A 14,291-nucleotide genomic window follows, 5' to 3' on the forward strand; every position below is an offset into this window, starting at 1 on the left:
AGAGGCCACTGCCATCAGAGAATGCCATTGCCATGAAGGGATAGATCTGGTTTGCAACGATGTTTAGGTAGGTGGCACATGTCAAATGACATCCACATGAATGGCCGGACCCAGGGTTTCCCAGCAGAACATTGCCCAGAGATTCACACTCCCTCCACTGGCTTGTCGTCTTGCCACAGTGCATCCTGGTGCCATCACTCTCCCAGGTAAACGACGTACACACCGATCCTTGTGATCTAAAAGAAAACAGAACTCGTGTCTCACCCCAGGCAACTTTCCACTGCTCCAAGATCCAGTTCCGATGCTCGCATGCCCATTGTAGGCGCTTTGGACGGTGGACGGGGGTCATCATGAGCACTGGGACTGGTCTGTGGCCATGCAGCCCCATTCGCAGCAAAGTGCAGTTCACTGTTGTGACACATTCATCCTGTAACCATCATTAAAATTTTCTGTGACTTGTGCCACAGTAGACTAGTGTTGCACGGTATACCGAAATTTAGGTACTTTTTCGATAATTTTTTGTTAAAAATGGTTCAGTATTAGACTTTCCCAACGTTCGGTACTTGTAGGTCAAATGTGTCTCCAGTGAAAGTAAACGAGAGGATGAAATGCATAATTTGTCTGAATTGCCACTAGAAGGCAGTACTGGCAAGGTAGCCAAGTCAGGCGCGTGTACGGTCTATGGTTGGGACATGCGCCTGTGCATTCATCACCGTTGATACAGCGTGAGCCTCAGCCTCGATTGAGCGAGAGAACCAATGCCTCTGTCTCAACATGTCTAGTCTACAACTGAAAACAACAGTGTCATCTTCAGAGTTAGAAATAATACCTCCACGCCCTGTACTGGTTAACGAAACGGGCTGCCGAAGTCTACTGTGGGACTACTTTGCCTACAGAGCCGACGCTGACGGTGAACCCACTGACATAACGAAGCCCGTATGCAAAAGGTGCTGTAAAACAATGCAAAGGAGGAAATACTTCTAACCTCGCCAAGCACCTCAGTGACACACCAAGACCTCTCCAAGGAGTACAAAACACGACAGGTTAGCGAATAAGCTAGCTGGCTAGCCAGCTGGTAGGACGGTGATGAGCTGCTAAATTATATGAGATACGTAGCGTATCAATACCCGGCCTACTCTGTATTGTAAATAGCATGACAAGCATATTAGAAAATGTGAGTTCCAAAACAACAAATGTATTAAGCTACAGTTATTTAGGGGTCTCATTTTGGTCGATTTTAAAATGGTTAAATAGTTAACTAGCATAGGGCTACTAGCTACATTTGCTGCCATGCCATTGTTCTGACGGCCCATTTTTTCAAAACCTCAATAGTCCGAAAAATGTCCCGTTAGACCAAAAGGCCATTTGTCCGACAGCCTGTTATCCCGAAAACAAATGGCCATTGCTTCAAAGGCCCATTGTTCTGAAAATACACACTCTCCCCGGTGTTGTTTGTTCAGTGACAGCCGGTGTTACACCAAAATCTGTGACCCTCAGATTATGTGACCCTGCTTTTTAAATGCGCTATTTCGGCTGTCAGATTTCCGAGATATCTCTGAAATAGCACGTCAGATGAGCAAGCAGGTTACAGACAAGGAAGAGGGTGTGCAGAAATGCTGGCAACAGTGCAAACACTAATTGAAAAGGTATCCAACACAGATAGTAAGGCAATGACATACGTGTGGAGGCATGGATATGTTTAGGAGAGATGGCAGGGGGTTTTTAACTAGATTGTTTAACACAATCTTTGAAAGTGAGAGGATGACTGAGGAGTGGAGAAGAAGCATACTGGTACCGATTTTCAAGAACAAGGGCAATGTGCAGAACTGTAGCAACTACAGAGGTATAAAGTTGATCAGCCACTGCATGAAGATATGGGAAAGAGTAATAGAAGCTAGTTTAAGAGGAGAGGTGACGATTAGCGAGCAGCAGTATGGTTTCATGCCACGAAAGAGCAGCACAGATGCGATGTTTGCTTTGAGAATGTTGATTGAGAAGTATAGAGAAGGCCAGAAGGAGTTACATTGCGTCTTTGTAGATTTAGAGAAAGCATACAACAGGGTGCCGAGAGAGGAGGTGTGGTATTGTATGAGGAAGTCGGGAGTTGCAGAGAAGTATGAAGGAGTGGTGCACGATATGTATGAGGGAAGTGTGACAATGGTGAGGTGTGCGGTTGGAATGACAGATGGGTTCAAGGTGGAGGTGGGATTACATCAAGGATTGACTCTGAACCCTTTCTTGTTTGCAATGGTGATGGACATGTTGACAGACAAGATCAGGCAGGAGTCTCCATGGACGATGATGTTCGCGGATGACTGTAGCGAGATTAGGGTGCAAGTTGAGGAGAGCCTGGAGAGGTGGAGGTATGCACTGGAGAGAAGAGGAATGAAAGTCAGTAGGAGCAAGACAGAATACCTATGCATGAATGAGAGGGAGGACAGTGGAATGGTCAGGCTGCAAGGATTGGAGGTGACGAAGGCATATGAGTTTAATACTTGGGGTCAACTGTCCAAAGTAACGGGGAGTGCAGGAGAGAGGTGAAGAAGAGAGTGCAGGCAGGGTGGAGTGGGTGGAGAAGAGTGTCGTGAGTGATTTGCGACAGAAGGGTACCAGCAAGAGTTAAAGGGAAGGTTTATAAGATGGTTGTGAAACTAGCTATGTTATATGTTTGGAGACAGTGGCACTGGCGAAAAGACAGGAGGTGGAGCTGGAGATGGCAGAGTTGAAGATGCTAAGATTTTCACTGGGAGGGACAAAGAAAGACAGGATTAGGAATGATTATATTCGAGGGACTGCTGAAGTTGGACAGTTTGGAGACAAATCAAGAGAGGCGCGATTGAGATGGCTTGGACATGTGTGGAGGAGAGATGCTGGGTATATTGGGAGAAGGATGCTGAATATGGAGCTGCCAGGGAAAAGGAAAAGAGGAGGTTTATGGATGTGGTGAGGGAAGACCAGGTGGCTGGTGTGACAGAGGAAGATGCAGAAGACAGGAAGAAATGGAAACGGATGATCCGCTGTGGCGACCCCTAACAAGAGCAGCCGGAAGTAGTAGTAGTAGTAGTAGCAGTAGTAGTAGCAGTAGTACAGATAATAAGGCAATGCTGATTTTCATTGATTCTTCAAAGGCATTTGATTCAGTAAGCCACACATCGCTCTATAACATCATGCTAGAAATGGATTTCTCAAGACACCTCGTTGCGCTACTTCAAGGTCTGTATATTTGCCAGACAGCAGTGGTGAGATGGAATGGTGAGAACACAGAAGCTTTTCCAGTAGAGAAGGGTGTACGTCAAGGTTACATTGTATCACCGTGCTTATTCACACTATACACAGAACAAGTGATGCATGAGGCAGATATAGATGAATATCAAGTGAGCATAGGTGGTTATAAGATAAGCAATCTTAGCTTTGCAGAGGACATGGTACTAGCAGCTGATGGACAGCAAGATCCAAACGAAATGTTGAGTCGAGTAAATGAGGAAAAAAAGAGGTTGCTGAGTTTGAGTGTGAAAAAGACAAAGTGCATGAAAGTGGGTGAATCAGATACTGCAAGATGTAGAACACCTAGAGAGCTTCAAATACTTGGGTTCAGTTAAGAAAAATGACAGTGATTGTACAGATGACTTAAAAATCAGAATTACCCTAGCAAATAAAAGAATGATGGAGATGGTACAAATATGGAAAAAGAGGGGAATAAGGAAAGAAGTGAAAGTCAGTCTACTTAAACCACTCGTTTGGCCAGTGTTGTTATACGGAGCTGAAAGTTGGACATTGAAGAAAGCGATGGTAAACAGGACTGAGGCTGCAGAGATGTGGCTTTATTGTAGCATGCTTCGAATAAGTTGGACAGAGAAACGAATGAATGCGAGCATCCTTAATGAACTAGGAACAAAAAGAGGACTAATGGCACATATAATCAAAAGAAAGCTATCATTCTTTGGGCATACCTGTCGTCCAGGTGAAAGTAAATTAACAAAGACAGCGATTTTGGGAACTACACCAGCTAAGCGCAAGAGAGTCCGACCAAAAAGGCAGTATCGTGATGACATCAAAGAATGGCTTAGGCTAAAAATGTCAGAGGCAAGAAGATCAGCTCAGGACAGAAAGAACTGGAGGAAACTTGTTTGGCAAGCATGTCATCCTGATGGTGCTGGCAACCCTCGCTAACGAAGAGGCCTTGAAGAAGAATTTTCGGCCGTCCCCCCAGATGCTAATCCAAATTTTAACCACACCAAGCCCGTGTCAAAAGTTAACCATCTCCAACAGAACACCGAATCTTTACTATTTCTAATTTTATGCCTAAATTTAACCGCATCGATCTGACTGCCGTATCATGTCTGAAATTGCGTGTTTTAAAAGCATGGTCACATAATCTGAAGGCTCACAGATTTACGTGTAACACCATCGTGGGTCTGGAGTCTGGATGGTTTTGTGCTTGTTACTTTACTCCCATCATACTTGGTGACTGCACCACCATTATTGTCTCGCAGTAAATGTCAAAAGGAGACTAACCAGGTCCTTCTCACTTTCTGTAATTTGTCACGTGCGCTACACAAGGTGCATCATTGGCAGGTTTACTGCCTTTCCACCTTAGGAGACCAGAGCAGGCACAGACTCCATTCACTCCAATCAATCAGTCAGTCAGTCATGTTACATTTTATATAGCGCTTTTCTAGCTGCAACAGCCACTCAAAGCGCTTACTCCAATGAGAGTAAGCGCTTTGAGTGAGGTTTTATGTGGCTTTTATTTTTTTTACCATTGAAATTGAGGTAAACATCAGACCTTCCCTTACAATTTGAAAGTGTTCTGAACTTTTTGACACTAAATCAATGTTTTTCTGACTTATAGATCCAGCGAAAAACAGGTTTGTTTGGGACTTTTCCAGCGATCTCACAGTGTTACAAAGTTTTTTATAAACTGAATTAAAAAATGTGCTCAACCCTTGTGGACATTATTTTCTGATCTGTTAGGTGTCAAGTATCGAATCAGTATCATTTCAGTTTCAAGTATTGTTTCAGTATCGAGTACCGTGATACTAAACTTGGTATTGGTATCAAAGTCAAAATTTTTGTATCGTGACAACACTACAGTAGACCCTTCTGTCGATTTGGACCAGACGGGATAGCCTTGTTGCCCTCGTGCATTAATGAGCCTTGGGTGCCCAACACCCTGTCGCCGGTTTGTAGTTTATCCCTCCTCGGACCACTGTCTGTAGATATTAACTACTGCTGACCAGGGGAACCCAACAGGTCTTGTCCTTTCAGAGATTCTCTGACCCAGTCGTCTGGCCATAACAATTTGGCCCTTGTCGAAGTCACTCAGGTCTTTACTCCTGCCCATTTCTCCTGCATCCAACACATTGACTATGAGAACTGATTGTTTGCTTACCATCTATTCTACTCAGACCATGATATGTGCCCTTGTGTGGAGATAGATGATCAACGTAATTCGGTTGGCCTGTGAGTGATCATAATGTTTTGGCTCATCAGTGTATAAGTTGTACGGGGGAAAAAACTCCCTAGCAGAACCTGTTTCCTTTAATGTTAAACTTTTAAAAATGTTGATTTTTGTCACATCCTTAATGTGTGTGTGTGTGTGTGTGGCTTATGATTGCTTATGGCATGAAACGGGCTTGTACTGTCTCAAAGAATTTACTTGACTCACTGGATTATATATAATAATTTCCTTCTGTCTCCACAGCGATGTTATGAACACAAACAGTACAGAAATGGACTCAAGTTCTGCAAACAGATCCTGTCCAACCCCAAATTTGCTGAACATGGAGGTAAGGAACAGAAGGATGGATGCTTGGCCAATGAAGGCTGCTATGTTATGTATTCTGCTCTTTCAACTGTACTCTTCTTTCCTGTCTTCCTCCCTACAGAGACATTGGCAATGAAGGGCTTAACCCTCAACTGTCTGGGAAAGAAGGAGGAGGCATATGACCTGGTGAGAAGAGGCCTGCGCAACGATCTCAAGAGCCACGTCTGTATCCTTGCATAGCTGTTTGTGCGTGTGTGTATGCGCGAGTGAGTTTGCAGAAGAGAGGGTCACGTATTGACACTGACTTGTTCATTTGTCTTGTATTCCAGAGGTTCTGTGACGATACTCAAGAATCATAACCCTTTCATGTTAAGTACAAGAACTCTATGGTACAAAGCCAGTAAATTCATGTTTAAATACCCACAAACTCTACAGATGTGTTTTCCCAGGATAACCATGCTGTGTCAACAAAGGGCCACTCCAGCTTGAACTTGACCGATCTTGTATGTATGTATTCATTGTATGTAGGGGGCTGGATCATGTATGTATTCTAGATGTATTCAAAATACACACACACACACACACATATACATTCACCGGCCACTTTATTAGGCACACCTGTCCAACTGCTCATTAACGCAAATTTCTAATCAGCCAATCACATGGCAGCAACTCAATGCATTTAAGCATGTAGACATGGTCAAGACGATCTGCTGCAGTTCAAACCGAGCATCAGAATGGGGAAGAAAGGTGATTTAAGTGACTCTGAACGTGGCATGGTTGTTGGTGCCAGACGGGCTGGTCTGAGTATTTCAGAAACTGCTGATCTACTGGGATTTTCACGCACAACCATCTCTAGGGTTTACAGAGAATGGTCGGAAAAAGAGAAAATATCCAGTGAGCGGCAGTTCTGTGGGCGAAAATGCCTTGTTGATGCCAGAGGTCAGAGGAGAATGGCCAGACTGGTTCGAGCTGATAGAAAGGCAACAGTAACTCAAATAACCACTCATTACAACCGAGGTATGCAGAAGAGCATCTCTGAACGCACAACACGTCGAACCTTGAGGCAGATGGGCTACAGCAGCAGAAGACCACACCGAGTGCCACTCCTGTCAGCTAAGAACAGGAAACTGAAGCTACAATTCGCACAGGCTCACCAAAATTGGACAATAGAAGATTGGAAAAACGTTGCCTGGTCTGATGAGTCTCGATTTCTGCTGCGACATTCGGATGGTAGGGTCAGATTTTGGCGTCAACAACATGAAAGCATGGATCCATCCTGCCTTGTATCAACGGTTCAGGCTGGTGGTGGTGGTGTCATGGTGTGGGGGATATTTTCTTGGCACACTTTGGGCCCCTTAGTACCAATTGAGCATCGTGTCAATGCCACAGCCTACCTGAGTATTGTTGCTGACCATGTCCATCCCTTTATGACCACAGTGTTCCCATCTTCTGATGGCTACTTCCAGCAGGATAACGCGCCATGTCATAAAGCTCGAATCATCTCAGACTGGTCTCTTGAACATGACAATGAGTTCACTGTACTCAAATGGCCTCCACAGTCACCAGATCTCAATCCAATAGAGCACCTTTGGGATGTGGTGGACCGGGAGATTCGCATCATGGATGTGCAGCTGACAAATCTGCAGCAACTGCGTGATGCTATCATGTCAATATGGACCAAACTCTCTGAGGAATGTTTCAGGACTTTGTTGAATCTATGCCACGAAGGATTAAGGCAGTTCTGAAGGCAAAAGCGGGTCCAACCCGGTACTAGCAAGGTGTACCTAATAAAGTGGCCAGTGAGTGTATATATATTTATGTTTATACATTTTATATAAATATGTTCATTTGTATCTTGATAGAGTGTAAGAAAACTAAGCCTTGGAGGAATGCCGAATAAAGGGGGGACACAGGACATGTGGTTCTGTCGGTATTCAGTTCCAGACTAGCGAAGACTAATGTGGCCCCAAAGGCAGATATCTCACTGCACCATTTCTGTCTTCTAGAGCACAATTTCCTCCAGATATAATTTAAACAGCGTCAGACTATACGCGGAAAAATGAGTGTATGTGCCACGTTTGTGCGTGTGTATGCGTGTGCTCCTTAACTCGCTGGGCCTTATAGGCTGGCATGTGTACGGCCTGCTGCAGCGATCGGACAAGAAGTACGATGAGGCCATCAAGTGTTACCGCAATGCACTGAAGTGGGACAAGGACAACCTTCAAATCCTCCGGGACCTCTCCCTGCTGCAGATTCAGATGAGAGACCTGGAGGGATACAGGGTGAGGATGGACAGAGGAAAGAGGGAAATGGTCTTAGCACAAAGAGCCCAAAGGACTGGGTGGGGTATTTATAGCTTTTCCCCGGCACTGCAAAATGACAGATTTGAAATGTCATTTGCGCGCGCACACACACACACACACACACACACACACACACACACACACACACACACACACACACCCCCCACTTGCATCTCTACATTGTATTGTTGATGGCTCATTCTACCAGCTGCTTCTTGTGTTTGGTAACCAGAAGGAGAACCAGGTTCACTGTAGCTTTCCTTTTTGAATCTCAACAAATGTTTGTAATTTTGGTCCTTGGTTGACACTCCAAGATTGAAGGAGCAGATGCGTCAAGGTAGGCCTGGGCGATAAAACAATAGCAATATGCACCAGCAATAGACACTTCATCAATAGCATTAGAAAAAATTTCGATTGAATGTGTGATAGTTTCACTTAAACCCATTAGGACGTGTGTCCATATAGTGTTTTTCCTCTGGCAGAAAAGTGCTGGCAGGGCACTGGGGAGCGCTTTTTCTATCGGTTGCATACAATCCTGATTGGGAACAATTGAAAAAGGATGCTGGCGCTCAGAAAAAAAAACGCTATATGGACAACAAGTCCTAAAATGCTAACTGCCATGAAAGCACGACAACAATGAATACGCATACTCCCTGGCTCATAAAAAGCCTATCATATCCCTTGATAATGGAGTGTGCTACGAGTGACACCGAAACAGTCAATCGTGTAAACAGTATGCTTGTTCGTTTGCACCATTGACATGTGACACAACAGAAATGGCTTGGAGTGAGAAAATGAGTGCAGACGGTGAGGAAATTGTTGGTTAAAAAAGGACAGGGCAGCTTGCCAGTATGGAAGGTCTCCTCCCCCAAATCTGACTGATATCAGAAATCATGAATCAGTTAATTAATTCATTATCACTGGTGGTTAAATTCAAAATAAGGTGGTTAAACTCAAAATAAAGTGGTAAAATTCAGCATTGTTTCTCCTGGTCTTTATTAAAAATAGGTTATTAAAAATTATCAGTAATTATTTATCAACTGAAATGAAAAATTATATTGTGATACATTTTTCAGCTGTATCACCCTTACTACATCAGTGTCTTTCTGTTGATGCCTTTAATGCTGAAATCCACAACATTTATCCTGAGTAAATCATCATTTGATCAAGCTGGATCATACAGTCAAGTTACATAGTATTAACCAGCATCTTTACCATGGTTGGAGACACTTCCCAGTTTCCATATAATGTTACTGACATGTTTTGGTAGAGTTAAACCAACTGGTGGAGTGGCAAACATACGTGTTGGGGAAAAAAACTCCAGCAGAAAAAATATTGAAATGTGATGATGATGCTTCTTTTGGGACAATCAATTAATATTAATGTAGAACAGTGTAATATTATATTTAGAAGAAGTTTGTAATAGATAAGATTGAATATGTTAGGTAGTTTTAGGATGCCAATTTTACAAGGGTGCAGACTATCTAGTGGTGAACTGATGGTACACAAGTGATAATGGCTGCTACACCTTGTTTGTAGTAAATTGGTGTCAATGGGTCCATTTCATTGGGCCCATTGGCGGCACAGTGGTTAGCGCAGTCGCCTCACGGCAAAAAGGTCCTGCGTTCAAGCCCCGGGGTAGTCCAACCTTGGGGGTTGTCCGAGGTCATGCTCTGTGTGGAGTTTGCATGTTCTCCCCATGTCTGTGTAGGTTTCCTTAGGGTGCTCCGGTTTCCTCCCACAGTCCAAAGACGTACGTAGGTCAAGTGAATCGGCCATACCTGGTGTGTGTGTGTGTGTGTGTGTGTGTGTGTGTGTGTGTTTGTGTGTGTGTGTGTGTGTGTGTTGGCCCTGTGATGGCCTGGCGGCCTATCCAGGGTGTCTCCCCACCTGCCACCCAATGACTGCTGGGATAGGCTCCAGCATCCCCGTGACCAGAGGTGGAAAACGCAGCTTCAGAAAGTAAAAGTACTAACCATGTATTTGCTCCACCCATGGACTAAACCAGCTGGTTTCGCTAATTAGTTCTCCTACCTGGCTGAAGTGTTGTGCTAATTAGAATCAGCTGGTTAAGTGCATGGGTGGAGCAAGTACATTGTTAGTACTTCTACTTTCTGAAGCGGAGTTTTCCCACCTCTGCCCGTGACCCTGAGTAAGGTTAAGCGGTTTGGATAATGGGTGGATGGATGGGTCCATTTCACTCTGCCTCCTACATCCAACTATATTGGGTCATTGTTCTACAGTAATATTGATTGTCCAGCAGAATCACCACACCATCTCATTTCAAATTGATAAAATAGCGACACAAGTCATGGATTGTTGATTTTAATTCTTATTTGGCTGTTTAAAAAAACTATGCATTTGAAAATGTAAGCATCTGAAGTTTCTGGTGAATTTCTAGTATAAATGCTTCTTTACAAATCACATTTAGAAGTGGCCGTAATTGCCCATAGTGTATTATGGTTCAGGAATAAAGAATTTGAAACCTATTAGTTTATAGATGGTAACCCAAACAACACCCTATACGCGTGTGTCCATGTTATGCACCTATGAACTCATACACTGCAAACGTATACATTCATTGTCTAAGTCTTACAGACTTAAAGAATGAAGAATAAAGATGGCTCTAAGCCAGTTTCTAATTGCAGATGGGTTCCATCTGGCAAAACAATATTTTTGCTTGCCCCACCTCCACAGGGGAGTGAGCGTGGAGGGTCACCTACACAACAGCAGTTGAGTTATTTGTTGGCCTGTTCAGAAAAAAAAAAAATTTTTGGTCTTTGAAGTTACCAGACTACATCACTTGACGCTAATTAGTACGGCTGGTAGCATTGTTAACAGGTTTGCTCTACCCTGCCGTTTCTGGGTGAGTTGTATTTATCTTGAAAATGAAAATGATAAGAATGTTAGCATAGAGGAATGACTGGTATAAGAGGAGATTATAGAAGAGGGATAGAGTTTATCTGTATTCAGCTGGTCCAGTGTGCTAGATGTAGAGCAGATGAAGAGGTGAGAGGGTTCGGGAATGAAGAAAGGATAAGAAGACAGACGAAGTGTTTGAGGGATAAAAAAGCCTTACGGAACAATGGCAATGTTTTTGCCCTTTGTCAACATAAATGGATATGAAGTGATATGGGCGGCACGGTGGTGCAGTGTTTAGCGCTGTGGCCTCACAGCAAGAAAGTCCTGGGTTCGAACCCCGAGGTTGTCCAACCTTGGGGGTCATCCCAGGTCGTCCTCTGTGTGGAGTTTGCATGTTCTCCCCATGTCTACGGTTGGTTTTCTCTGGGTACTCCGGTTTCCCCCACCACCAAAAAGAGATGTATGTTAGGGTTAATACTCCTGTCTGTGCCCTTGACCGAGGCATGGCAAGATGAACTGGAGTTGGTCCCCAGGTGCTGCACGATGGCTGCCCACTGCTCTTAGCTACACAGCTAGATGGGTTAAATGCAGAGTGTAATTTTCCTACGGGGATCATTAAAGTATCTAAAAAAAAAAACATGGCGAGGAGAGAACATTTAGAATCCCCACACTTAAAGCTCTGTTTCCGGTCTTAGGCCTAGGATGTAGTAGGTCTTTGGCCTAGGATGTAGTAGGTCTTTGGCCTAGGATGTAGTAGGTCTTAGGCCTAGAGTGTAGTATGTCTTAGGTCTAGGATGCAGTTTTGTAAAAGAGGCCACACAATTGGCCACATAAGGTCATTAAGAAAGGTGTGTTTGTGTGCATATGTACAGTGCATCCGGAAAGTATTCACACCCCTTCACTTTCCCCACATTTTGTTATGTTACAGCCTTATTCCAAAATGGATTAAATTCCTTTTTTTCCTCATCAATCTACACACAATACCCCATAATGACACAGTGAAAAAGGTTTTGTAGAAATTTTTGCAAATTTATTAAAAATAAAAAACTGAAATATTGCATGTACATAAGTATTCACACCCTTTGCTATGACACTCAAAATTGAGCTCAGGTTCATCCTGTTTCCACTGATCATCCTTGAGATGTTTCTACATCTTGATTGGAGTCCACCCGTAGTAAATTCAATTAATTGGACATGATTTGGAAAGGCACACACCTGTCTATATAAGGTCCCACTGTTGACAGTGTATGTCAGAGCAGAAACCAAGCCATGAAGTCAAAAGAATTGTATCGAGGCACAGATGTGGGGAAGGGTACAAAAAAATTTCTACAGCTTTGAAGGTCCCGAAGAGCACAGTGGTCTCCATCATTCGTAAATGGAAGAAGTTTGGATCCACCAGGACTCTTCCTAGAGCTGGCCGCCCAGCCAAACTGAGCAATCGGGGGAGAAGGGCCTTGGTCAGGGAGGTGACCAAGAACCCGATGGTCACTCTGACAGAGCTCCAGCGTTCCTCTGTGGAGATGGGAGAATCTTCCAGAAGGACAACCGTCTCTGCAGCACTCCACCAATCACGCCTTTATGGTAGAGTGGCCAGACGGAAGCCTCTGCTCAGTAAAAGGCACATGACAGCCCGCTTGGAGTTTGCCAGAAAGCACCTAAAGGACTCTCAGACCATGAGAAACAAGATTCTCTGGTCTGATGAAACCAAGATTGAACTCTTTGGCCTGAATGCCAAATGTCACGTCTGGAGGAAACCAGGCACCTCTCATCACCTTGCTAATACCATCCCTACAGTGAAGCATGGTGGTGGCAGCATCATGCTGTGGGGATGTTTTTCAGCGGCAGGAACTGGGAGACTAGTCAGGATCGAGGGAAAGCTGAATGGAGCAAAGTACAGAGAGATCCTTGATGAAAACCTGCTCCAGAGCGCTCAGGACCTCAGACTGGGGCGAAGGTTTACCTTTCAACACGACAACAACCCTAAGCACACAGCCAAGACAACGAAGGAGTGGCTTCGGGACAAGTCTGAATGTCCTTGAGTGGCCCAGCCAGAGCCCAGACTTGAACCCCATTGAACATCTCTGGAAAGAGCTGAAAATAGCTGTGCAGCGACGCTCCCCATCTAACCTTACTGAGCTCGAGAGGATCTGCAGAGAAGAATGGGAGAAATACCCCAAATATATGTGTGCCAAGCTTGTAGCTTCATACCCAAGAAGACTTGAGGCTGTAATCGCTGCCCAGGGTGCCTCAACCAAGTACTGAGTAAAGGATGTGAATACTTATGTAAATGCAATATTTCAGTTTTTTATTTTTAATAAATTTGCAAAAATTTCTACAAAACCTTTTTCACTTTGTCATTACGGGGTATTGTATGTAGATTGATGAGAAAAAAAAGGAATTTAATCCATTTTGGAATAAGGCTGTAATATAACAAAATGTGGGGAAAGTGAAGGGGTGTGAATACTTTCCGGATGCACTGTATATGGGAATATTAAAATGGGAGACTTGTGCATAATTTTGTCTTCTCTTTCTCTCTCTCACTCTTAGCCTGCCAGTAGAGCTCAGTACTATTGCCATGAGTCAGCAGAACCCCTTATCAGCTACTTTTGCCAGCTGTCCCTTGCCATTGTATTAGTTCTAATGCTAAGATAATGGGTAAATTACCCTGTCTCCCTTACTTTTCCCCCCAAAGGAGACACGGTACCAACTGCTTCAGCTGCGTCCGGCACAGCGGGCCTCCTGGATCGGTTATGCTATTGCTTATCACCTCCTGGAGGACTATGAGATGGCCGCCAAAATCATTGAGGAGTTCAGGAAAACACAACAGGTTAGACATGACAGGCTGAGCGTTTCTGTTTTTGGCAAACTTACATTTTTATACTTTGGAGATTCAATGAGATGTGCTGTCAAACCTTACAAACTAACTTGACAAGCAGGAATGATTAAGGTATTTTGTATGAGACACATTATGTACTGACACATTCTAACAGCTGTTGTTCCAGTTTACTACCTCTATATAGTTTTTTGCATTGCCATTTGTAGGTACAGTGTTGGTGGGGTGTAGCTATTTGGTCTTGAGCTGGAATGGCTGTGTCTTTCAAAGCCATTTAGATTCTCTCTCTGCCTTGTTCCTGATAAGGCCAGGCAGCTTCCTGTCTTTATGCCAAATATGTAGTACAGCATAGGGCTGAACAATTAATCAAAATATTATTGAAATGGCATTATGGCCAAGTGTGATATCCAAATTGCAGAACCTGCATTTTTTTTTTTTAATTTGTGACACAACACTATTAAATGAGTTACTGTAGCAGTGCAGAGATGTCCTGGTCTACAAAGCTTGTTCTCCAAATGTAGAA

The 14,291-nt window shown here is 43.8% G+C and overlaps 1 protein-coding gene across 1 annotated transcript in view; it reads left to right on the forward strand.

Moving 5' to 3' along the window:
- The window catches only part of naa15b (N-alpha-acetyltransferase 15, NatA auxiliary subunit b), a 56,212-nt gene that overhangs the window by 14,112 nt on the left and 27,809 nt on the right, over positions 1-14,291 (forward strand). The window contains exons 2-5 of the mRNA XM_056279971.1: positions 5,705-5,789; positions 5,889-5,993; positions 7,895-8,052; positions 13,628-13,762. Of these exons, the coding sequence (XP_056135946.1) occupies positions 5,705-5,789; positions 5,889-5,993; positions 7,895-8,052; positions 13,628-13,762 (483 nt within the window). The remainder of the gene's footprint in view (positions 1-5,704; positions 5,790-5,888; positions 5,994-7,894; positions 8,053-13,627; positions 13,763-14,291) is intronic.

This window comes from Lampris incognitus, chromosome 5, assembly GCF_029633865.1.
Source record: "Lampris incognitus isolate fLamInc1 chromosome 5, fLamInc1.hap2, whole genome shotgun sequence".
Classification (NCBI taxonomy): Eukaryota; Metazoa; Chordata; class Actinopteri; order Lampriformes; family Lampridae; genus Lampris; species Lampris incognitus.